At 41.2% G+C, this 26,891-nt stretch overlaps 1 protein-coding gene across 4 annotated transcripts; it reads left to right on the top strand.

The window, feature by feature from the left end:
• On the top strand, nt 1-25,818 carry LOC134623491 (nucleosome-remodeling factor subunit BPTF-like). 4 transcript variants are annotated; one of them, XM_063468603.1, is made up of 15 exons: nt 1-788; nt 4,274-5,096; nt 12,449-12,500; nt 12,717-12,885; nt 14,985-15,245; nt 15,699-15,896; nt 16,932-17,117; nt 17,321-17,496; nt 18,381-18,560; nt 18,881-19,062; nt 19,351-19,482; nt 20,200-20,329; nt 22,861-22,996; nt 23,307-23,594; nt 23,726-25,818. In XM_063468603.1, exons 1-15 carry the CDS (start codon nt 215-217, stop codon nt 25,816-25,818), a joined length of 5,580 nt encoding a protein of 1,859 aa, XP_063324673.1. In that variant the 5' UTR covers nt 1-214. The 4 variants fall into 4 exon arrangements, with proteins under 4 accessions (XP_063324673.1, XP_063324672.1, XP_063324675.1 ...); XM_063468602.1 differs by having other exon boundaries at nt 16,929-17,117; XM_063468605.1 differs by lacking the exon at nt 15,699-15,896.
• The last annotated feature ends 1,073 nt before the right edge of the window (nt 25,819-26,891 follow it).

Below are 26,891 nucleotides of genomic sequence, written 5' to 3'. Positions count from 1 at the left end.
GTGGTGAAGAAAAATGGCGTCTGCAGGCGACCCAGAGCGGGACACCGGCCATTCAGTTTGAGCTTTCCGCTCAGAAATAGAGACTGGGGGTTGGTGGGGACCTATCTGGAACCGTCGCCAGATCTATTGGCTTTTTCTTCCCCGTTTTTCTCCGGTGTGCGTCGCTCGTTCAAGCAGCGAGATTGAAGCGGAACAGAAGATACTCTCTCCCACAATGAGAGGGAGAAGAGGAAGGCCGCCCAAACAAGCAGCAGTGATGCGGGAAGGTTCACCCGGGCCAGTCCGTGGCTCTCGAGGCGGCAGGAGTAGAGGGATGCGTGGACGGGGAAGGGGCAGAGGAAGGGGTCGGGGACGGGGTGCAAGTGGCGGCGTTTGCGGCACTGGCTCTGTGGAGGTAGATACAGAAATCTCCGGTCGAGAGAACTTTCATTCGTCCCGGGGCCGCAGGAAAGTTGGAGCCTCCACCACCGCCGCTACCGCTGCATCGCGGGGCAGAGGAGGCAGAGGGAGAGGCAGGGGGTCTAGAGGCGGCCGCGGCAGTAGAGGCGGAGTGAGGCGGCCTCAAACCAAGGTGGTCTACGACGACAACAGCGACGAGGAGGATGATAATTTAAGCTACAGATCAGACGAAGATGAACTCCTGAACGACAACCCTTCGTCGGATCTTGAAGAAGAGGAGGCCTTGGGAAACGACTCTGACTATGTGGAGGAACTACCAGATGATGATGATGCCAGCTACTGTACCGAGAGTAGTTTTAGAAGCCACAGCACACTCGGGAGCACCCCAGGTAAGTTCGTTTGCAGGTGCACGCACTTTAGGAAACCGGGTTTTGCAGTACTTAAAGTGTGCATTATATTTTTAGCTCAGTACAGAAACCAAGCCGCATTGTTCAAAATGGAGCTTGCACTCAGAAACAGGCCTTTGTTTACCCCGTGCTCCTGGTCGCTGGTTTGCAGATCTGCTCCACGCTTTAACCGGCTCTTGTGCTTTTGACTTTTGAAGGATCAGCACATTTCTGTTATTAATTTGTAATTAAGATTTTTTTTTGTTCGTGCTCTCGTGCACGGTATTACCACGCGCGCTGCCTTGGATTTCTTTTCATACGCACCGAGAAATAGGATGCACGAAAAGCTTTTGTTACTTTATATTCATTCATTCACCTTTTCAAAAAAAAATGTGTGCATAGTAATGAAAGTTTGTACAAAGTGAGACGCTGTAGCTAAACACGTGTTTTGTAAATATTGTCTCCAGTTTGTAGCGGATTTATCGGTCATTGTTGTGCTTTTTCCACGTAAAGTGCAGTAAGTGTTAGTAGTAAAAGAGCAGTTTAAAGATTTTTATGCACAGTCAGTAGACCTTACTTAGGCTTTTTACAGGGCATTTCCAGAAGACGTATTTTCGTTCATATTGCTGCCAAATGAGTTTGACAGGCGTTTGTTTTGAAGAGAACCGCTCTTTCTTTCACTTGTTGCAAACAGCAGCTCATTACGTAGTCGACGTTACCATAGTAACCACTCATGTTTATCAATTAAGGGCTTTGAATTCATCTCTTTTCCACTTAATGATCACTTTAATAAAGTTGTGCGCGCAAAAATTAGTTGACACTCCTGTTATGCAATTCAATGCATTAGAAACAGTATGCCAACTACTGGAAGTAATTCTAGATAGGATTAGGAGGACTCAGGAGTGCATTCCATTATGTCCAACAGCACAAGCTTGTGCTTATGCAGATCTCTGAAAATAAATAATAGAATTTAGATTTTATTCTTTTACATATAAATATTTTTTCCACTTTTGTCTGCAGTGGTCAGGATTCATTTTTCAAAGGATACACCCATAATTTTCGACTTTCTATTAATCTGTTTACTTTTGCTATAGATGTGTGAACATGGCAGCATTGTGTGCCTACCGTGAATGTTTCAAAGGACTAATAGCAACAGACAAGCATCATTCAGTCCACTGGCTGACACATATTGTAAATTCAAACACATTGCACATGCCAGTCCACCATTTGTGGACTCAATCCCTGTGTTTGATGCTCAGTTAAAACCTGCCTGCCCTTGTTGAACCATTTAATTGTTTTATTGCTGTAGTCTCTGTTTACCCATCACCTCTAAACCACAGTACAATATCAGGCCAACCATACATACAGCTGCTAAAAAGTGACTAGCTCACTTACACTGATTGTACAGTATGACAGGCAATGCTGATAACCGAGTTATTTATTTGGGTTTTGAAAGAAAACCTCATGTCAAACTTAAGAGCCTGTGAGATCTGCACACACTATTGTGTATTCATGTAATGCAAATGTTATAAAAACAGTGTACTTAAAGTAATACTACACTGATTATAAATATTTAATACATCCAGTGGGATAAAAACAATGACTTGCAAATAATTTAAAGCCTACATATAAAAAAATAGTCTTAAAAAATCATATTATACTTGCCTATTTTTAATCACATTTGAAAGGCGGAAGTTGGGGCAAAGAAAGACTGGAAAATGCCTGGAGGAAAAAGGAGTTTGTAGAACATCTCACAACTAATGATGTTAATGTTTGTAACATGGGTGGGTATAAAGCATCCCAGGGAAACTGAGTCTTTGCTGATTAAATATAGGGAGGGTTTGAACACTCTGCAAGAGTGTATGGACAAAATAGTAAAGAATTTGTGCATAATTAAATTCAAATACTCGAGGAATCTGGTGAAATCTCTATATGCCGTGGATGAGGCTAAAAAGCAATAGGAGTGGCCATGACGGCGAAATGCATTTTTAAACAAACCAGAAAAACAGACGATTTTAGTGTAGAAATGATTGAATGGTCTCAGAAACACTTGTGAACATCAGTGTGATCTTGAACATAGTTTGTCACTGGAGCCACAAAAGTTAAAACTCTACTATGTAAAGAAGGAAAAAAACCCAACCCTTAATAACAAGATCCTGACCTGAACTCATTTAAGAGTGAGGTGAAGTGGAAAACGGGTTTGATCTGTCAAAATCTGAATTTCTTCATAGGAAATCATGACTAAAGAATTGGGGAATTATCAAGTTTGTTATTAGTGCGCAGTGCAAATGTTCATCCATCCATCCAACCATCTTTCTATGCCTTTGTCTGTCATCTATCTAACTATCTATCTATTACTAGAAGGCAGCACCGAAAAACCTGCTACAGTCTGGGTCTGTCACCAAATAAGAGGAGCTTTATGAGATGAAAAAAGCAACAAAGGAGCAGCTTAACTCTTATGTATATGCAGCAAAGTGGAAAAGTATTTGGCTTCCAAAACTACAACAGTCTGTCTCCCCAGTTCCCCAAACACTCACCACATGCCGTTAAAAGAAGAGGTGATACAATCCTTTGGGAAACAGGCCCGTGTGCCGACTTTGTTGAAATGCAGACTTAAAAATTTAAACGAGTATATTTTTAAAATGATAAAGAAAAAATACACATTGTCAGCTATATATTTGTATTAGTGCTACATTCAAACAAATATAGATTTTTTAAAATATGTTTAAATCCTACATCCTGCTTTTTCTTACATTTTACACAGTGTCATGTTTATTTAGTTATTCATTCAGACGGTCTGTAGACAGATTGTCCAGAATGAATACCCAGGTTTAGTACATGCAGCTTATGCTGCAACACCTGCACAGATTTCCTCAACAGTAATAAAAGCAGGCTTATAAATCAACTTGGAGCATTTAGTGTGTTTATCCTAAGACAAGGATATTTTTGTCAGCCTTTAAGATCACTTCCCCAGCTCTTCACACTTGGTTACAAACAGCCCAGCTCACATCGGTACTAGCTCGTGATTCCTCAAAATTCCTCACTTCTCCTGTTTCTATTTGTAAGGGGAGGGTGCAAAGTTCTATTACTGTTGTGTTATTGCATCCGTTTTTTTATTAGAGCAGATTATTGGGCTTGGAGCTCGCCAATTGCACTCATAGCACTTAAAAGATGCTTCTTGTGGGTTCTCCTGTAGCTGAAATTATAAGAAGGAATCTCCACAGATTGCTCTGGGTTTGCCAAGGGCATCTCTCTGTGGCTGTGTTACTGCAGACAGTTTATTCTTGCAAAATCACAGAGCAAAGTCAATAAGACCTTAAGGGTGTTGCTACATTAAGGTATAAGGATGTAATGACTAATGGTAAACTGCATACAGTGTAGCTCGTTACAGTTTGGTGTCTTGTTTGTCTGTAATGGGTTTTTTGTGATTTTGGCTTTTTCGCCACATCTCTCATCTCTCCTGACTTTTTTCCTTTTTTCTTGCATAGGCCGGAAAAAGACTCGGACACTGCATCCACGGTCACCTATTCATGAGGCAAAGGACATTCCTTCCTTGGAGCTTCCCAAGTCCTCTGAGGACCTCCTTGTTCCTACCTCACAGCTCCTCAATGTGTCTGCCGTCTACGAGGTGCTCCGCAACTTTGGCACAGTTTTACGGCTCTCTCCGTTCCGTTTTGAGGATTTCTGTGCAGCTTTGGCCAGCCAAGAGCAATGCACGCTGTTGGCAGAGACCCACGTCTCCTTGCTCAAAGCTATTCTCAGAGAAGAGGACACTTCTAACACCACATTTGGTCCCACTGACGTGAAGGACTCCGTTAACTCCACTCTGTATTTTGTGGATGGTATGACTTGGCCGGAGGTGGTGCGGGCGTACTGTGAGAGTGACCCAGAGTACCGGCACATTTTACCTTTCCAGGAAAATGAGGATTACCCTTACGGACCATTGGATAACAAAATTAAAGTTCTTCAGTTTTTGGTGGACCAGTTCCTGGCAACCAACATTGCCCGAGAGGAGCTTATGTCAGAGGGGGTGGTAGCGTACGATGACCACTGCAGGGTGTGCCATCGTCTTGGCGACCTGCTGTGCTGTGAGACATGTTCAGCTGTATACCATCTGGAGTGTGTAAAGCCGCCACTGCAGGAAGTACCAGAGGATGAGTGGCAGTGCGAGGTGTGTGTGGCACACAAGGTACCCGGTGTGGCGGACAGCATCCCAGAAGTGCAGAAGAGCAGACCATTTATTCGTCAACTACCGATTGGCTACGACCGACACCACCGTAAATACTGGTTTTTGAATCGCCGCGTTATCGTGTAAGTTCACATTGTTTCATGTTATGTTGTTGCACAGGATTGAACAGTGACACGTGGCTTCATTTGTAAGCTGATGTACGTTGATAATATGAAATTTATTTCTTTAGTTATTTCTCAAAGTTTCCAAAAGACACAGCAGTTTTGACACAGTTTGACATTTCTTCTGAGGGGGGTTCATACATTGCGAAACTGAGACCGAAATCACGATTTCCATTTTCTTATACTGTAATACCTATCTAGAGTCAAGCAAACTCTATCGCTTAGTCAAAGTGTGCTGTTCTGGTGAAATCGGTAATGTTTAAAGATCAGAAAAAACATCAGAGTAATAGAGTTTATTATTTTTTTCATGGTCCAATAATGACCTAGTAATCAGGCTTTCCATAAAAATACCTTTTTAACATTTTCTTTTTTTAATAAACCTCTCAAAAAACAAAGATCTGAGCTGAAACCGTGGCTCAAAACCTGAGATATGAATTATACTGTAAACTACTAATATAAAACAAAGACACAGGTGCCAGACGTTTGTGGTTTATCTCAACGAAAGAGCATTTGTTTGTTCGAGTAATGTTCTTTAAAGCACTTTAATCTAAGGCAGAGTCTCCAAACTTGGTGTCGTATCAAAGTGGGAGTGTTGATGAGTGTCACAAACCATATGCACATAGACTTATAAAGAACATCACAGGGAAGCACAATATGCCCATTAATCCCTTAATGTGCTTTCTGTACAGTTTTTCTTCTTAGTACGATATGTACTCTAACTACTATGTTGTGTTTTGGGGTCTATTTGGTTAATCACAGCCACTTATGAACAGATTGGCATCAGTGATTGACATCATCTTTGTTCCAGCCTGTAGGTGTTAATCTTTAAAAAAACACAGACCTGCACTATATTCAACATGCACTTAACTCGGCTGATTTAAAAACAGAATATTGTCACAAGTTTATTCCTGAGCATGACTGAGAGTATAGCATAACCACAGAATCATTCACAAACTCTAGATCGGGGTGTCAAACATAAGGCCTGGGGGCCCTAATTGGCCCAGCAAGACTCCAATGCAGTCCATTGGACAGCTTTAGAAAATGTGAAGGAGTGCATAGATTTTGAACTTTTAACTCTATTTTCATAAGTTTTACAGCTTTTCCAATTGATAAATACCCCCACCCCTCATTGCAATCAGTACTAAACCAAAGTACAAGGACATTTTCTTTGAATCAATGAAAACTTTATATTCTAAAATAATAATTGCAGGACAGTCGGAGCAATGAAATACCAGAAGCTTCTCTGTAACTTTTTTTTTTTTTTTTTTAAATGTCATGTGCAATAAATTGAAGTGCTTATATAATGCTTTTTACCTTTTTTCCCCTTTGGTTAAGGGCGCTATAACTTTTTTTGTGTCTATGCAAAATCATTGTAGAAACTACAACTACAAAAAGTCAGATCAAAAGAGGTTAGTCTTTCCTACAGAAGACCCTGCTTTTGAAATGGCTTGTATTGCAGTCCAGTGTTTTCTTCAGTGAGTTATCTATGTCATTATGTGCCGCATTTGCACAGTACCTCGCTTTGCATCTAGTTTAGCACAACTCACACACAGAAACAAGGCACTTCCTCTTAGTCCACATTTTTTAATGACTTGGTAGAGCACAATACATCTTCTGTGGTCGGCTGCAAGACAGAACACAAGAGTTTTCATGCACTTCTGGCATCCACGAAACCGAGGATCTAATGGGTAATTTTTATTTTTGATGGCAATGTCTTCATATCAATAGGACATACTGGCATGTTAGGTGGATAAGTTGGCTAGCATTAACATAACTGTTGATTACTTGCCCACTGGCAGCACCTGTGTCAAAACAATGATGCTCAGATGCTCTTAAGGAGCCACAGAGGAAGAAGTAAGCAGGAACACGTCAACCAGAGGGCATAAAATGTCAAAGAAACTTGTAGCAACTACAGGCAAAGTAGATTAGCAACTTTTCCCAAATGTGATTAAAGCAGCCATGATAACACTGATTGCCATATGAAAGGGTGGCGAATACATTAGTGGATTATCTAGATTACTGGAAAGTAGAGCAGGGTGATATGACCAAAAATATTTATCACGATATACATTTGAAAATTTGCGATGACGATATAACTGACGATATAATTGACACTAGACAAAATACTTTACAACTCCACAACTTTATTAGTGCAAAAAAACCCCATCAATGTATTTACACTTAAACAAGCAGCTGTTTTTTATGTGCATTAAAGTTATATAAAAATTTAACAGTGCAAATGCAAATTCCTTGCTGACAGTTTAACCAAAAGGCATTTCCAGTGGAAATTGGCCGACATATCCTCAGCATAACCATGTATAATATCCACCAAACTTAAAAAGAGGTTATACACACACAATATGTTAATATTATGTTGAAGCACAGTACGTATCACTCCGCGAGGCTCCTGCCTACGATAGTCGTAATGCTCCGACAGTCCATCAAGCGGTGTGGCTTCGTAGCTTAGCAAAGTCGTACTAAAACATTTGACAGATTTTCGAGCGTCGTGTACCACATAAAATCGTTTCGAGGTCAGTAAACACAACCAGAATTGATACATAAGGCACACAGGATTATAAGGGGCACTGTCAATTTTCAGGAAAGTCAAAGGATTGATTTTAAGTGTGCCGTATTTTCCAAAAAACACGGTAATAACGACGGCCCGCTAGCATGCTCTACCAAAAATAGCTAAACCAGTTCCACACCACTGAAGTTGCAGCATTTTTACAAACCAATTCTGGTTCATCCATTTCATTCAACGATCCACTTTCGCCCTTCTTATTCTCCGTCGCCGCCATGCTTTTTCCGCCATGTGCGTATGAAAACAAAGGCACTGCGCATGCGCGTTTTACCCATATTCTATTGCGGTATTTCATTTTCTTATCGTTGCCCAACATTATACCGGTATTACCGTGAACGGTATGGTATGGCCCAGCCCTACTGGAAAGTCCACTAATGACCCACCAAACGTGACACGATTGAAATGCTTTGTTTGTTTGTATTTTTCAAGAGCTCTAATGAGCTAATATGAGGACAAACATATGTGCTTTATCAGTAATAAAACATGTAAACTTTTTCAGACAGAGTTAACAGCAAATAACATGTCTGAACCTGAAAATAATCTGGACATTTTAAAAAGGTCTTCAGGTTTCCAGGCTTTGTTCCCACTCAGTTCAGCCCAGATCAGTGTCAGGGCTATGAGTACTGGTCAAATGCCTTTGATATTAACATTCAGGTTGAAACATCCAAAAAGCACAGCCAAGCATAGTCAAACAGACATAAAACAATTTTTGTTCAGTGCAACAAGGTTTGCAAAACGGATAATTCACCAGCAGGACTAACAGTCAGCAATTTCCGTATTCTTTCTATCCACACTGTGCAATCATATTGTGGAAATGATTGGACAGTATACTTTTCTGCTGCAGATAATTTGTAATTGAAGTGGTGATTTACAGTTTTTAACACTGTATCATAGGGCTGTGCGATATGACCAAAATCTCATATCCCGATATAAGACATCTATCGTCCGATAACGATATAAATCACAAAAATTTAACATTTTCTGTAAATTCTGTGAATCTCGGGCAGCTCGACTTGCGTTAAGTGTTTCCAGCTGGGCGTTGTGTACCTGGAGTCGAGTGTTTTAACCGATGCATGAAACTATACATTTTTAGTCATAAGTTGTAACGGCCGCCGTTTCCTTTGAGTATTTATTACACGGCGTGCTGCGGGGAAAGCCTGTTCTAACGTTTGAGTCTAAGGTTTATTTTTTAGCACCTGACGGCTCTTTTTTGCTTCTCATCCGTAAATACTCTGCATACTCTTTCACGTGATTCAGTTTATTTTGAAAAGTCTCAACAGGATCTTTGAGCTTTATTGTGAAAGGTTTATGTGGAAAATACACAAGCGGACACGCGATGGTTTTACCGTCGTTGTTGCTAACGACAACGCATAAAAACAGGCGCTTGTCCGTCTGTAGTGTGGTTATATTAAATATAAGAGAAAGAGAGAACTTTAAGAAATTAATATAGCCACTACAGTGACCATCAAAACGATGAAAAAATATTGCCGTAAACAGTTTATTTTGCGACACCACGAAACAAACAATAGCGTAAAATGAAACAATAGATGCTTTTATATCGTCATCCGATATATATCGTTATATCGAACAGCCCTACTGTATCATAACTTGGTTTCATGCATATGAGTACATATCTGCATGTTGGAATAGACCGGCTTTTTATTAAACCAGACTACACCTCCATTATAGTTTTAACATAACCTTACTATCAGCAGTATTGGTCCCATATGCTAGCAACTGATATTAGTATTGAGCAGTCACAGATGGTGTGTATGTGCACCTGCTGGATCAGCAGCAGCAGACAGTGTGCAACATAAATCATAAAGGAGCATGAATGACCTAAACAAAAGGAGATTTAGGAGTTTAGGTGGCCTGAGGTTTGTCATTGCTACATTTCACTTTTTTTTGCTTCCTCTGCTCCACCCTGATCACCAAATCAGCCAACAGCAGGTGCTGAGCAACCAGTCTTTCGACTACCTTTTAAAAGCTCTGTTCACATACAAGAAGTGCACAAGCTGTGTATGTGCAACGGGGGAAAAAAAAGTTTTGTGCGCACAGATGGCCTGGAGGGATGCTGAATGGACACTACTGTTACATGGCCTGAGGCTTCACATTCCCTTGGCAGGAACTCTGTAGCTGCTGTAAAATGAAGTCAAGTGTCCATGTGAAGTGAAGTTGTTCCATTGTCATGTAAAGATTAAGATATTTCCAGTTTTGTTTTTTAACATTTAGAGAAAGCAAAAGAATTTATAAACCTTTTATTTAAAATGAACAGATAAGCATCATCATATCATTTCAAAGATGTACTTAAAGCAAAAAAACATGGGCTCTGCCTTTGGGGAAAAATCTTAAAGTACAAAATTTCCATACAAAACATGTAATCTCTGTAATCACTTGTTATTGAGAAAGTTGTTGCTAAGAGACCTGTGAGGCCTAAGCCAGCTGTGATACTGTAGTACATGTACTGTAGCTCAAATATTAATATGCATTAATATGTGTTTGTACATCACAGTATTTCAAGGAAATTTCTGATAATATAGGAAAAAAAACTGAACAGTGTTTAATCAGTGATTGCAGCTTGCAGTCAGCAGCACTTATCAGGGCCAAAAAACGAGGGTATTTTCTATACGTATTTTCCAATGAGCTTCTGTCATTAATGACTGCTACCTAATTCAAAATGTGAATCTATTGCCACATGATGCTAGCAGCAGCATTACATGGGAATGGCAGTGACACAGCAGAAATCAAATGTTAGTGCAAAAATAGCTTAGGTGGCGTTTTATACCTTATAATACTTAATAATTAAAGTTTTCAACAGCCTCTATTGTTTTTGTCACATAATAACATTGAATGTGAAGGATATTTTCTATTTGGGATGCTGTAATTTGGGTCTAGCTCTTTAATCAGCTGCTTTTCCACCGCGTAACCGCATCAGTAGTTTCCATCCACCGTTTGCTCGTCCTGTCACATGGAGCACAACTAGTGAGTGCTCCAGCAACACTTGGTTGAGTCATTTGTTTACTTTTGGGTCCCTCATCACCAGCTGCTAATATCTCCTTCTTGCGTGCCTTTGTAGCCTGGTTCTACTTGATGGTGTGTTTTTTGAGTTTGATGTTTCTACTTTGCAAATTTTGCAAAGCTTTGTTGGAGGATAATGAAGTTGGCTCCCTTTTTATTCAGTTGCCATCAGATGCGGACACGAGGCGCTCGCTGTCAAACACGTCTGGGTTTGTCTCCTTGTTGTGTGCACGGGGGAGCGTGAACACAGGGCATCTATATTGGTGATATCTTGATGTGACAGTTTTATATCATGTAAAAAGTTTAGAGTATTTTATTATCACAGGCAATATAATATGACACAGCCCCAATCTAATTTATATCATGGGCTTCCAGAATTTTATATATAGGTATACGAGTTCAGCAAATGCAGATAAGAACAAAAAAACATGTCTAACAGTCCCTCTGATAGACATGTCAGACCTGTACCTGCTTATTGTTAAGGAATTTATATGTAGTTCACTTAAATAAATAAAAAAAGACTCATTTGAATCAAAACAGAAGATAGAAATAGGCTTTATCATTTCTGACAAGGCTCACTTTGTTCATTTTTTTGGTCAGTCAAGCATACACTTTGAAGATTATGCATTTATTGCTGAACATTCATTCTATAAAGTGAGTCTGACAGTACCACAAAGAGTACCACTAAGTCTTAAGCTGCTACGCCTTGCAGTTTTTCTTGACACCCATTAATGTGTTACAACCTTAAGTTTAATATTCAAACCACAGTGGCAGGGACATGTGCAACCTAACAAGAGGCCCACTGTGCAAAGATCATTTCCAGAATCCAGGTAAAAATCCTAATCCTTGGTTTAAATCACAGTTCTCTCCAAAGACTTAGGTGGACATGATTGGCTGTGCGTGTGGTTGCCTGGATACAAAGCATGTCACTTTAACTTAAAACTGCATCCTGCTTTGCACTCTGAAAGGTGTGACTGGAAGCGGCGATGCATATCTCTACTCTTTTGATTCTCCTTTCAGGATGTCGGTCTGCTCGCTGCTAGTTTTAATCTCTCATGTTGTCTTCACTCTTCAAAGTTACGAAACACTTCACAGCCAATTATGTTTTTTGCTTAGTTCACACAGTTAGTAAAGTTTTGACAGCGATGTTATTTATTTATTTTATGTTGAAAGTTATATAATTACTCTGAAAATCACTGACGAGATAAGATGGCCCATGACAGAAAGCCTCCATCCTCCACTGTGAAAGCTAGCGTCACAATCACAGCTACATTTGTCTGAATGAGCCAAAGCTGCAGTCAGGTCCTCAAGTTATCTTTCTAAATGCAGAGCTACAATAGATCCGCAGCGTTGGGTGTGCCAACTCACACTGTGGTCACCACCAGCGGTTGTTTGCGACATAATATATCATGCCGCGCTGCAAAAGCTGTATGTCACCTTGCATGTTTTGCACAGCCTGTTTTATGGATCTGAGGAAATGGAAGCGTAACCACACTCTTCAGGGACCTTGTACAGTTTGATATGAAAAATAAAATTAAAAGAATAAATCTCCTGACAAGGAAAAACACAAGCCAAATTAAATCACATAAAGTCCAACAAAGGAATACAGACAGCAGAGTCTGTATTAGTTAGAGCATGTCTGCCAGCAACTCTTCCTTCTTCCCCTCCTAATTCTTTCTTTTTTTTTATCTAATTTCCCATGTCTCCCCTACAGTGAAGAGGATGGTGAGCAGGAGGACAAAGCCATCTGGTACTACAGCACCAAGGTAATGCGCCTCATCTTTTCTTGTTGCCTCTGTTGTAGGCTCTTCACCGAATCACATTTAATCATTTTGGATCATCTCTTTTATTACAAACCTTCTTTCTAATGAAATGCTTCCAGGCATTCCCTCTTTTTTTTTGCCAGTAAGCCTGTCATAACTTTGAGCTCATAAAGTGGAGTGATCATTTACTGAATGCTCCCTGAACTCCGTCTCTCTCAGGTGCAGCTAGCTGAGCTGATAGATAGCTTGGATAAGGAGTACTGGGAGGCTGACCTGTTTGCAGCCCTTCAGGAAATAAGGGACGAAGTGCACACGCATATGGACATCACCGAGGACCTAACCAACAAGGCCCGTGGCAGCAACAAATGTTTCCTCACTGCTGCAAATGGTAAAGAGATTATCATTTTTTCCTCCTCCTCATAAAATAGGCTCTGACAGTCTCAGATACTCTCTGTTGATGAGTTTAATCATGCTTGAAAGGAAGAGAATGATCTCTTTTAACTCAAAGTAATTTTTCCCTTTCTCTTCCTGCCTCTCTTTCCTCATTCCTGCCTGCTTTCTCGCCAGTACTCATGAATGCCACCCAGTCATAGATGGCTTGGCCATAGGAATCAACTCAGCTATTATGTAACGTTACGCTGGTCCCAGTCTGGACCATGTCCAGCGCTTGAGCTTCTCTCTCTCCTTATCCTTTTCTTTCTGCCTATAGAGTATCTCCCAGTGTCTCTTGTTTGTTTCAGGGCATTTTGTGTGTCTGTGAAAATTAAGAGCGTTTGACCACATATCAGCCCATTTATTATAGCATTTTGTTTGCTCTGCAGTGGAAGTTGGTAAGAATAATACACTGGAAAATATATGCTAGATTAGTCTTGCATTAGTGATGGTTCATAATGATCTTTTCTCTGTTTTCTTTACACTGGGTTTTCTTCTGCCTTAAAACAGCCACTTCAGCTCCTTTAACTTTAAGGCCAACTTTCCTCTGATTGGCTGCTCCTTGTAAACAGAGGGTTTGAATTAAAATTTAAATCTAGTTTATGTATTGCTACATAACTCTCTTATGTTTTGGATTACAGATATTTAAGTCTTAATGTGATAATACACAGTACAGAATCGCCATACCTTTGTCTTCTCCTCTCTGCAAGTTTCATATCTGGTTGGGAGGTGGAGACTTGACATTTGTCAGCAGCTCTGGCATTTTCAAAGCAGTTTTGTTTAAACAAAAAAAGAAATTTTAGGACAGAAAAGAAACAAAAATATGGAGTTAAAAGAATAATTGTAATTCCCTTTTTGTGTGTGTCAATAAAGGCATTTCCTCAGTGTTTGCATGGTCTTCTGTTTGGTCTGCTTGGAGCAAGATTTCCCAATTTGGGTAAAATGAGAATAAACACAAATGGCAGATAATGATGTGCAAGATGACACACATGCGTTCACAAAAAGTCAGAGTTGATGTACTAAACAAATATCAAATTGGCCACAAAATCTTCCATCAAAGCCTACAAGCTACCTCTGTAAACATAGATTTGTCAGCGTCAGCAATAAAAACAGATTTCAATCATTTGCATTTTTGGTGTTTCATTTCCCTTGACCTGTTTTTTATGTTTTGTTTTGCTTTTTTCTTGCTGCACTGGGATTTTAGCCCTTGTTTTTTAGCAGAATTTTAGTGTTTTGGATAGATGGCAGCCTCGCCTGAACAGTTTTTCTACTGCCTTGTTTGAAGTCTCCCTGGTTATTGATGCAGTAGGACAATGTATGAATCAATAGTAGTGCCATCTTTTTTTATTACTTTTTCTGTATTCAGGGAGAGGTTTTACATTGACCAGTTTTACATTCACCTGTCGTCAGGCCACCAAAGATTCCTGTTTCTAAAGCACCCTCCACCGGATATTAAATACCCAGCATGCCCTACCCAGCAATGCCACTCTTGCTGTGCGTGCCAGCACTGGACTAGTTGACCTAAAATTGACCCTTACTAGAATCTAGCTCTATTGGGCTGCTTCTCAGCAAATTCTTCCCAGTTTAACACAAGTGATTATATAGATATTGTACGTGCTAGTTATGGAAATCATAAACAGTCTAATGCTTCCACCATTCATAACATCAGGAATCCATTGAAAGGCAGTTCTCTCTTCTCCTAGTTTATGTTTAAAAATAAAGTCCAATCTTATCATATAAAGTACTCACATAGCTCATTTTTAATTATCATTCATATTATTTCAGTCATCATTTCTATCAATCCATCTACTACCTGTTGATTTACTCTAATAATTAAATAAAAAAGTCTTCATCAATTTTCTGATGGATATTTAGATGATCATATACTGAGAACATCTCAACCACCAACATAAACATACAAAGAGGAAATGTGTTTTTAACTCTTTTTTTCCCATTTCCCAGTCCTTCAAATTTCCTTGTACCTTCTCTTGGCTCAGCCCTGAATTTGACTTTTTCTTTTGTTTATTTCACTTTACGTCTTCCTCTTTTATCCAGAGGAGATCCTGGAACGATTGCGGGCTAAGAAGGAGGAGGAGCTGGAAGAGGTGAAGAGACGGGCTGCTGAGGAGGCCTTGAAAGCACAGATGGAGAAGGAGAAAAGAGAGGTGGATTTGGAGAAGGAAGACGAAGATGTCAAGTTGAAGGATGAAGGACAGCAGGAGGCCAAGATAAAGGAAGCAACAAAGGAAGAGGGGGAGCAGCGGACAAAAGAAGAAGAAGCTACAAAGGAAAAAGTGGATGGTGCGAAAGCTGGAGGTAATTATGTTTATATTTTAAAAAAAAACATAAAAATATGACCAAATATATGCTACTAAGTAATAATCATAGGAAAACAAACATGTATGCAGCCGTCTTATTCTGCTTTTGAGCCTTGAACAAACGACATCACTGCAATCCTGTAATTAGTTATTGATTGATGAATCAATTTCACACATGTTTGACCTATTAAAATGCTGTGAGCATTTCAAGACTCAAGCCACAGGCTGGCAATCACAAAAGGACATATGCCTATTCACATCTACGTCTTGTTGTGACTATGCTGCCCTCTGCGATAAAGAGGCATTTAAAAAGAGCAATAGCACTTTTATTGCACGTACTCTAAGAAAGACAATACATAAACGTGCCCAATCATCACTTCCCCTCTCCAGTGTCTCCAAGTAACCAATGCATTATCAACATATTTACAATGTTGCTGCTGTTCATCTGTAGTCGGTGAAGCTCCTCCCACTGGCCAAGAAGGCAATAGTAGCATCTCAGATGGATCCCTGCTTCCAGCAACCTCTTCTCCAACTCAAACCGTCACTGCGAGCTCTAGTGTGGCCGCCGAGGCTCCGAAGCCTCCGGCCTCGACCGCAGAGGCTCTGACGGAGGCGTGTTCCCATATGGAGGTCTCTAACAGCAATGAAGGTAGATAGATAATATTAGATATTAATATTAGATATTAGATCATATTTAAGGGAGAAATTGCCCTCGTTAAGCTGCTTTTGGAGATCTGCTTCCCTGCTACAGTTTGCAACTTCACGGGACTGAGTGATGAATCTCATTCTCATTCCAACATTTATTCCCGGTGCTTTGGTGTTCCTCTTTGCATGTTGCTCTCATTCCGTCTACTGGCTTTCGTGTTCAGTGGTGTAGTTACTTCTTGAATATTGGCTTTTGTCTTGAAACTGTTGCAGTCATTTCGTGCTTTAACTCAGTTCCTCACACTTGCTTTCTTTAAAGAGCTAAGAAGCTGATTGTGTTGTGTTGATTCGCAATCACATTGCATTGTCTCTGCAATCAGCACGACTAGAAACGCCTTTAACAGCTAGAGGCAGCATTCACATTGTCTGGTTCTTTAAAAAGCTTTTCTTTGGCTGCTTATTTGTAATTGCTTGTTTGCAATTGCTGCCTTTGATTAGACATTGCTCTGTTTATTAATTGCTTTTGTTGGGTTGATAGCTCAGTGACGATGTGCATATACTTCTCCAGAAAACTGACTCATCTTCATCATTGATGTCATGTGTGCACAGGCCTCATTGTTGAGCGTTTCTTTCTCTGGACTAGTAGCCTTTAACTTTCAAGTGACCAATCGCTACACCTGAAGTGTTTATGTGCTGCATGCATTAGGCATGGCTTATCAGCAGAGGGAGCCACAGCCCCAACATTTTTCAGAATGGTCAGAAGAAAGTTCCTGTCTTTACTGAAACTGAAGGATTTTTTAAAAAAAAAACCTATATATTAACCTTTCACTTTTTGACCAAGTTTTTAAAGGCTTGGTATTTATTTTTCTAATTTACAATATGTGCTGTTCACTTTTGTCTTGCTGGGTTAAACGATCCATGAAATGTGTCTCGGATTGTTACCCACAGAATAGCACAGTTGAGTCATATTACTCTTAATTAACCTGTCAGCTCTGTTTATGATTACATTTACATTTATTGTATTTTGTCTATTCAGCAGAAAACCTGCCATCAAATTCTGGTCCTGTCAGTGGCGATGGCATCCCCAGCCTAAGCCAGCCTCCCCACCCCATTGAGGAAAACAGTAACAGCAGTACTGGAGCTGGTGTCCCTCCGAGGTGTCCTGAACCCCCAGACTTGGCTGACAAGTCCTCCCAGTCATCCCTGGCGAGCCTTGATGATGCAGGTCTGACAAAACAGCATTACGTGACTACATTATACTGAATGATGCTATATTATACTACCTCATTATACTACCTCAGAAGATAAACAATCCCAGAAGAAGCTGTTCACTATACTGATCCCCAACACACTGTATATTACTGAGTTTATTACTGAGCTGTGTATCGCTCCCTCTGCATCTGACTGAATTGGACATTGCATTTCCAGGGGACGGTAAAGACTCCACCAACGGTGAGGGGACAGGTCCCGGTACTAAGAAGTCATCAGCAACTCGCATGGTGACCCGGCTGAGAAACCCGGACAGCAAGCTGAGCCAGCTGAAAAACCAACAGGTCGCAGCTGCTGTTCATGAAGCCAATAAAGGCTTCAAGGAGGGCAGAGAGGTAAGAAAACCACGGATGGATTTGGGCTTTTAGACTATACATGAAAAATTGGTGCCAACTTCCTAACATGGGCGTTCAGACCGGCATTTAGATTCATGACGTTACAAGGAACAAAAGGATTCCCACAGATTCTTTAAAAAAGTCTTAATCAGTGTTTTTTTTTCTTAAAAGCATTATTTTTATTTGCGATACTTTGATCATGCTTATAACTAAGATATATTCTAATGCTTTATCCAATAAATCATATTGTCTATTTTTTTTATTGCTGGCTGTAAAATTACAGCCAGCAATAGTAAGTGTAAGAGAAAAGGGAGGAGGAGCTTGTTTAAGGATATAAGGATTTAGATGAAGGGTTCAGGGAATGCTTCGTTATTGCTGTTAATAATGTTACTGTGACTTGGAAAATGCACAGAGACAACATTGGTATTGAAAATAAACATACATTATCATCTTCACCTGAACCACCCACTGTAACACTGGATATTACAATATAACCCGGTGGTTGTTCAGGCGTGTCATACTCATACACGTTTTCATACATTTTTTTTACTTTAGCTAATTTCAAGGCTGCATTGTCATTGTGGGTAGTTCAGTTCAGTCTACTTTTATCTATATAGCGCCAAATCACAAGAACAGTAAACTTAAGGCTCTTTAAATTGTCAAGTTAAGACCCTAAAATAACAGAGAGAAAGCTCCAACAATTGGGAAGCACTTAGCAACAGTGGGAAAGAAAAAGTCCCTTCTAGCAGGAAAAAACCTCTGGCGAAACCAGGGTCAGGGAGGGGCAGGCATTTGCTGTGAACAGTTGGGGGTGATGGGAGGAAGACAATAGGGACACGTTTTCCATTCCAACTGGATTTTCATTCTTTGCTTACATTTTTTAGGTACTGGTAGTTAACGCACAAGGTGACATCACTCGCGTCAGCACACGCAGCAGCAAAGAGGTGGTAATGAAGGGGACCCTCAACCAATACTTCAAGCTTGGGCAGGAGGGGAAGTACCGCATCTATCATAACCAGTACAGCTCCAACGCCCTAGCCCTCAACAAGCACCAGCACAGAGAGGCAAGTAGCATGACATCTTTGTTTCTAACATTTGAATGTTCTTTCATTATTGCATCTTTCTGCCTGGCTCGTTGGTTACAGTATTCTTCTGCCTTTTTTGTTTTTATTTGCATGTGTTTCTACTGTTTTTATGGTAGTGTTAGTCACATTGAAGTTGTCCTCACTTGTGAACATATGTGTCTTTACTTGTTATATGTGGCAGTTTACACCAGTTAATATCCAGATGTGGAATTAAGTTCCAAGTGAAAAATCTCATTCAGTTCTTTGAGTTTAATGGATTCCAATTCCCAACTAAATTCCATTTATCTGTTTGTTTACAGGACCATGACAAGAGGCGGCATCTCTCCCACAAATTCTGCATGACACCAGCAGGAGAGTTTAAGTGGAATGGGTCCATTTATGGCTCCAAGGTTCTGACTATCTCCACATTGAGGCTCACTATCATTCAGCTGGAGAACAATGTTCCAGCACCATTCATGCACCCGAACTGGGTGTCACACAGGTATAAAAGGGAGTGGGGACTGGGATATAACAATAATATCTCATGTCCTCCACTGGCTTTGTTTAGTGGGTTTTAGGTTTTATGCCTTAACTTGCTAGTGAGGTTAACACCTTTCAGTAAATCAGTTCATTTTTGTGTCAAAGTAGCATTTTTAACATATGTAAAAGCAAATCATGGTCAGACTGTGCGCTTACAAATATTCTGTAGCCTAAATCTGAAAGAACCCAGAGTACAGGAGGAGGTCGAAACATGCTAAAATGTTGTTTTTGTTTATTTGTTTCTTTGAAGGACCAACTGGATCAAAGCAGTTCAGATGTGCAGTAAGGCCAGAGAGTTTGCACTGGCTCTGGCCATCCTGGAGTGTGCAATCAAACCTGTGGCCATGTTGCCCATCTGGAAGGATTCACTGGGCCATAGCAGGTATGAAAATCTTTACAGTGTGCACCATACATGCTGCTGTCACTTCACAAACACAAATAAATTGAGTTTTACAAAAAAATTCAAATACCTTGAAGAGCTCAAACAGGCTTTCAGTGCACGTACATGGGGGGATGTGCATCCAGTTAACTGGCAGAGCTGATCTTACCCAGATCAGATCAAAAGGCCCACCCTGGCTGTGAGGCATAATATTTAGATTGCAAGTCCACAACCAGCCACCACCCACCCCTGCCTCTACGACTGCTTCAGCAACACAAGGGCTCTTTTAAAGAAGTGATTGTCCAAGATTTCACAAGGTTAAGAGCAGAATGTGTGTATGTATAAGCCCAAACTGTTAGTAAGTGAGAGAGAGAGTGGCGTTTCAAGGACTTGTATCAGTGTGTATATGTGTGAGGTTTCTTCTTCTCCTCATCTTTTTCACCAACTGAAATTGTCCAGGAAGCTTTCCAGTGTTTATTTACATGAAATATGAACAATTATTGATATAATAAAGAGTTTGAAAGGAAGAAGTTTTTGTGACCCATCAGCATGTATGATGTTATCACATGCAGCAATGATAATATTGTTGGTACAGCATCCTATGAAAACAAAATTTCAGATGCAGATCGCTCAAAAACGACTTCTTTTCTGCTTCTCTTAGCATAAGGATGGAAAAATTTTAAATGTACGAGCTGTGTGACAATTTAAAATGCATTTCAGGTTAAATCGCATGACATCCATGGAGCGTGAGGAGAAAGAAAAAGTAAAGAAAAGAGAGAAGAAGTTGGAGGATGAGGAGACGTTGCAGCAGGCCACCTGGGTCAAATACACCTTTCCAATAAAACATCAGGTAGGCGCCGCACAAATTGCTGCAGTTGAACTGATTATTTAAATTCTGGCACATGAATTATTGAATGGATGATGGATTTCATATGTAAACCTGGATAAGTTTATCCAGAGATTATCACGTCATTTCAGATTGGGCCACGTTTAATTAGGGCCCGAGCACCGAGAGTGCGAAGGCCCTATTGTATCTGCTCTGTTTATTATTATTATTATTATTATTATTATTATTATTATTATTTTTCATTGAAATGAATTGCCTTTTTGAGGGCTTTAACATGCTCAAAAACTCATGAAATTTTGCACACATGTCAGGTCTGGTGAAAAATTTTGTATTTTAATGGTTTTACATATGAGCACTGGGAAATGGCTCTGTAGCGCCACCTATGCCTTGTTAAATGCAGCCCTACGAACACATCGTTTGAGCTACATGTATGAAATCTGGCACACATGTGTACCATGCCAAGACAAACAAAAAAGTCACCGGGGCCATTGACACAAACCCAACAGGAAGTCCGCCATTTGCAAGTGAAGGTGACATTTTGGCTCTAATTTTGCCATTTCCATGCCTCGAACTTTTTCGAACTCCTCCTTGGGATTTGAATGTATAAGCTTCATATTTGGTCAGTGTCAACTACACCACTGGGCCATGTTAAATTGCGGAGCTTTTGAGTTTTCGCAATACCGTGAGGCCGTGGCGCCATGGCGAATTTCGATGACTCGCCATGAAAATCTTATTGTCTCTCATTCTGTCATACATGGTCCGACGTGGACCAAAGAGCACACATATGATAAGGCTCCACCCCTGAACATATTCCAACTGCCATATTTGACACCAGGGACAGCGCCACCTAGTGGGAAGAGGAAATGTCATGTTTTACACGTTGGTGTACAGTATTGTTATGGGTGACATTTGCAGCCTCAAATTTCTCCAGGAAAGCCTTAAGGAGTTGGTCTTGGGTTACAGTGAAAACTGTGAGTTTTCGTTAGAGGGTGTGACCCCTGCAGCATGGCGAACATTGATGTTTCGTCATGAAGAAACAAATTAGTATAACTCAATGAAATCCAGTCTGATCAGTACCAGACTTTAAAGGCATGATGTCAGACCCGCCCTGAACAGATTGATGTGCCCATTGAAAGGAATACGTAGAGCGCCACCTAGTGGGAACAGGAAATGTCATGGCTTTCATTTTGTTGTACTGATTTTCACGGTTTCATCGTGGCCACCTCAAAAGCGGTGAATATCACCATCAGTCCCTCATGATGCTTCAGTGAGAAAATTGTGACTTTAAACTGAACGGCGCACCCTGGTGGCAAAACAGTTCACCATGAAAGATGAAGTGGATTTTGAGGGGCTTGGAAAGTTTAAAATGTCGTGAAATTTGGCGCACACCTCCAATGTGAAGAGCACTTTCTCGTGATGTTATCATTTTCATTGAATAGCACAAAATGGCTCCACAGCGCCCCCTACAAAATTTCAAAACAACAGCCCCTGCTCTGTGTTTTATGTATGAGTCTGAAACCTGGTAAGCTTATAGGAGATGTGAAGATGTACAAAAAAGTCTCTTGGAGCAATATCCCAAATCCAACAGGAAGTCAGCCATTTTAAAATTAATGTGTAATTTTGGCGACATTTTCTCCTCTTTTCAGGCGTCATACTTTGACGAACTCCTCCAAGGGATTTCATCATATTGACCCAATCTCCAGTGCGTGGAATCTAAAGACGTTTGTGATGTTAAATTGCGAAGCTTTTTACGTTCAGGGAAACGGGGTGGTCATGGCGGCACGTGGACTTTCAATCACTCGCCAAAAAGCAGTAATCCGCTATCCCTCAAAAAAACAATGTCCAATCTCGCCCAAAGGTTGCAGTTATGATGAGACTCGAGCTCGGAAATGTTTGTTATGCCATTTGTCATTAATGGTTAGAGCGCCACCTAGTGGGACGTCTATAATCATGATTGAATTAGATGAAATTTCAGCTGGTGGTTAAATGAATGGATTACATCAATGTGACATCAGATCAGACGTGCTGGTTGTAGGTGTTGGGCGTGGCTCGCCGCGCCAGGGGTGCGAGGGCCCTCGTATCGCTGCTTGCAGCTTTAATGTAAATTTGTACTTAATACTGTGCAAGAAGACCACAGTTAAATGACAAATAGGTAAATGGTAAGATAGGCAATCATGCTTAGATGCACTTGTGAAATGATTGTGCACTAATTTTAATGGTAACTGCAGTATGCCGGTCTAATCTACATCTGCACTGAAACTTTGTAAAATGAGTCCTTTTAGTGGGAAACACTGAAGTGCATGTTGTGCATACATGCATGAGGGCCGATCAAAGGCTCTTTGATGCAGAAAGTTAAGCTCTGCTGTGAGTCATTTCCCTCAGCAATTAGTGATCGGTGTGCAAATAACTTTGTAACCTTAAAGCTCTTTGTATGATCACCCTCTTAGTTTCCCACCACTTATTTCCCCCCCTCGTGAATATTTTCGCTTTACCTGATTCCTCTTTTCTTGCCTACTTTCTTGTCCTACATGTAGGTGTGGAAGCAGAAAGGAGAGGAGTATCGCGTTACAGGCTACGGGGGCTGGAGCTGGATCAGTAAAACTTATGTGCCACGATTTGTTCCCAGACTTCCTGGAAACACCAACGCCAACTACCGCAAAGAACTGGAAGGTGTGGAACAGGAGGCTTTTATGGCATTGACTGTGCTTTTTAGTTATTTGGAATTAGAATTTATTCCACTCTTGACAGATTTGTACCTCATTCAGTTATTTTTACGTGTTATTGTTTGTGTTTATTGGTCAACAGTGAATTAAATTTCTCTGGATTTATGCTGATGTCCTGGGGAATTTAATGTAATTTTCCCAAAAGTTCCCAGTAAATTCAATTATTGATGGTCTTTCCTGCTAATTTGCTCAGTTAATATAATAACAATGTGTGAGCAGCTTAATATAAGGTTATCCTCTCATTCTGTTTTTCAAAGATGCTAAACTTGGCAAGAAGTGTACTCTGCTGGACTTGAGTCGACGGCCTAGTGTAGTCACACCAGAAGCTCAGGGAGCTGCTGCAACAAGCAGCGAAGCAACAGAAGAAGACTCCTCTGGCCTCCCCAAGCCACTGACAGATCAACAAATGTCTAATGAGAAGAGGGACGAAGAAAAGAAAGAAGATTTGGATGAAAAGGAGAAGGCAAAAGAGGAATTGCCGGCAGAGGAATCGCCAACGAAGATGGAAGTGGATTCAACAGACTTGCCGTCAGATGAAGTGCAAAGTATGACCGATTAACATTGCGTTCTGTTGCATTTATACTATGAGTGGTCATTTCCTTTAAACTACTTTAGCTCTAATTCTTATGATTCTAATGTAAAGAAACACATTTAATCTGAATTGTTTTCTTTCCAGGTTCCTGTATTCAGGAAGATAAGGATTCCCTGAAAGAGGAGCCAACAGAAAGCCTTCAGCGACCATTTAACTACGACGTAGTGGATGTCAGCAAAGGCTTCCTCACCCGCATTGCTTACAAGAAGAAGGTCAAGTCCTCCAAACTGGACAGTCTACTTGAACGCAGAGTGAAGCAGCACATTATCGAAGAGAGGCAAAGGGAACAGGTGTCAGCCTCCAAACCCCAGGAGCCTAAACCAGTTTCATCCACAACAACCCCTGCTCTAAGCACTCCGGTCCGGCCACGGTCACCACTCAAGCCCCAAGCTCTCACTCAGACACATCTCACACTGGGTGAAGCTGTGAAAGTGGAGGAGAAACCTTCCACAACTGAAACTCCAGGGCAAGGAGAAGTTGAAGGACAAAAAGTAGAAGGGGAGAGTCGGGATGGACTCTCTAAAACTACAGATAAGATTGTCACTCCTCTTCCTTCTCCTGTTACAGACTCCACACCCAAAGACAGTAGCAGTACAGGTGAAAATTCAAATTCACCACAACACCAAACCACCTCCTCGCTCCAGAAATTGGTGGAAAATGAAAGGACTACGGGGCCAAAGGAAGCTAGTTCAGGGCAAGAGGCTGTTAAACTCCCCGATGTGCAAGAAACAACAGCTAGTTCTTTAGAGCAACAAGCAGACTGTGTAGCATCAGATGTTACGAAGGCTGCGCTTACTGAGAATGAAGGGTCTGAGGAACCCAAATTAAAACTGAATGCTGCAGTGACATTTAGAAGTGTTCTTGACCAAAAAGACAGTCAAGACACAGCTCCTTTAAAACCGATTCAGCAAAACACAGAAGTTTTAGGCTCAGTGCATTTGAGCACAGAGGAAAACGGCATGGGGCCAGAGGATAGTCAAGACAATTTGCAAGATATTGGAGATGGTAGGACTGTAACTGGCACTCCTGAGCCAGTTTCTCCTCTCCCTCAGGTAAATGGTAATGATGGTTTTGGGGGTGAAAACATGCTGGGTAACTCTGTGATGAGCTCAAATAATGGCATGCTCAACAACAGGCCTCAGCCCAAGGTGAACAGTATTGGGAAGGATGAAGATGAACAACGGCTTGCTGTGTCGCTGAAAGACACCACGCAGCAAAAGCCTTTAGTGAACGGGGATCTTGCTTCTTTAAACACTAGCACGGAGGTTAGGGTCAAAGAAAATTGTTTAGCTTCTAAGGTAGAGGCAGAAAGCAAGATTACAAATTCTGACCAAGATTACAAACCTCCACTGAAGAAAACAAAGCTGGAAAATAACGTAGACACACCCGCAGAGCATACTCCGAATGTTCACAACAGCACATCATCTTTTGAGTGCACGGAGACCAAACCCAGTCCTGGCGTCAAGATTATAAGAATGGCTCCCTCTCCTATACCTTCAGCGGAGGAGTCGAGTCTCAGCGACGACTTTGCAGAGGAGAACGGCAACGGTGGGGCGACGGAACCAGTCAAGACCATCATCACCCAGGTAACCACAACCTCCACCACCACTACCACCACAGTACTTTCCACTGAGATGAGGATAGCCAAGGTGCCGTCGACGACATCTGGAGAACCGGTGGTGCCTGTAGTCTCAACAACAGAGAGCAGCGCCGTGTCTACCCTCACAACCATGACCAAAACAACTGTGACCAAAATCTTCTCCCCGGGGCTCGATGGCCAGTCTGAAGACAGCCAGAGTGAAATGGTGACACAAGAGCAGAAAACAACACTTTTAGCTTCTGTGGGCGAGTCAACTATTGACGCCAGCGGTAAAACCTCAGTGTCGTCTGTTACCGTGAGCGAGGAGGACTCGTTGTCAACAAAGGGCCGTGTGCGCCTCCTCAAGTTCTCCCGCACTAAGAAGACCCGCTCAGACACAGCTCTTCCCTCTTACTGCAAGTTTGTCACCAAGAGCAGCCGGAAGAGTATTTTTGTACTTCCGCACGATGACTTAAAGATCCTGGCCAGGCGAGGCGGATTCCGTGAGGTGCCAGTGTTTAGTTACAATGCTAAGCCAGCACTGGATATCTGGCCGTATCCTTCGCCCAGGCCTACGTTTGGCATCACCTGGAGGTAAGGTCCCATTCTCAGTTTGTCTTCCTCACACACGTCTTACTTACTGTCCTCTCTCTCTGAAGCTGGTGTGTTATTAAATTCTATTATCTGTATTGAGTCTTAGATACAATCCATATTTCTTTAAGCATGAATAGAAAAAGCAAAAGTGGAAGCAAGTTGATCTTTAAAGCCTAGAACAGACATTGCCAGCTCATCATCTTCATTATCATTTGTTTCCTTTTCTTGTCTCCGGCGGTGGAAACTACTTAGGAGTTTAATCTTGTTTGATCCTGTTTTTATCATTTCCGAGCATGGGCATCCTGAGCGTAACTTCGTAGGTCTGGTTATTTTCCATGTTCCTTTGATTGGTCATTCAGAATTGGACGTAAGTGTGAATGTGAGCATGAATGGTGATCTGTCTGTCTGCTGTAGGTCTGTGATAGCCAGCAGCCTCTCCAGGGTGTACCCTCCCTCTCCCCCTGTGATAGCTGGGATAGTCTCCAGTCCCACCGTGACCCTGAATTGAATAGGCTGAAGGAAATTTTTGATAAACCCAACATATTGCTTTTAACTGTTAATTAATGGCCATTCAGAGGGAGTATATTTCAAAATATGTAAAATGCGAGGACATCCCCCTTGGTTCATAAGCTGAGTTCCTGGTTGTATCCCGGGAGGAGACGCAAATTTCTTGAGGCTTACATCAGGTAGGGTGTAAAAATCTGTCAAGTCAAATATGTGGAAATACCTACTGTGTTAACCCCTTTGGATGTGATCGGGGTGCTCCGATTGTTTCCATGTCGCCTTACTGCAAGAAGTTTCTTGGTTCAAAGTCAGTTGGAGGCTTTCTTTAGAGTTTATGATCGCCCACAGTTTAAAAACATGTGCTTGTTATGTTAACTGGTGATTCTACCCGCTGTGAATCAAAGAGCAGGCCAAAGGAGCTGTCTTTTTTCAGATTTTGGAGCAGCACAATCATGGAATTAGAATCACATTAAATGGCTTTTGAACATCATGGTATAACCAAGAGTTATCCACTTTTATCAGATATTGTGAGGTTCCGCTTTATATCATATTCTGTCCAGCAGCACTACAATT

The sequence above is a fragment of the Pelmatolapia mariae genome, unplaced genomic scaffold (assembly GCF_036321145.2).
Source record: "Pelmatolapia mariae isolate MD_Pm_ZW unplaced genomic scaffold, Pm_UMD_F_2 NODE_ptg000686l+_length_28378_cov_1, whole genome shotgun sequence".
Taxonomy (NCBI): Eukaryota; Metazoa; Chordata; class Actinopteri; order Cichliformes; family Cichlidae; genus Pelmatolapia; species Pelmatolapia mariae.
This window is presented reverse-complemented; position numbering and strand designations above follow the sequence as displayed.

Coding starts and splice junctions, on each gene's coding strand:
- LOC134623491 (XM_063468602.1), top strand. CDS start 215: ATGAGAGGGAGAAGAGGAAGGCCGCCCAAACAAGCAGCAGTGATGCGG. Junction 15,897..16,928: donor GGTCTCTAACAGCAATGAAG/GTAGATAGATAA, acceptor TTGTCTATTCAG/CAGAAAACCTGCCATCAAAT. Junction 23,595..23,725: donor GCCGTCAGATGAAGTGCAAA/GTATGACCGATT, acceptor TTTTCTTTCCAG/GTTCCTGTATTCAGGAAGAT.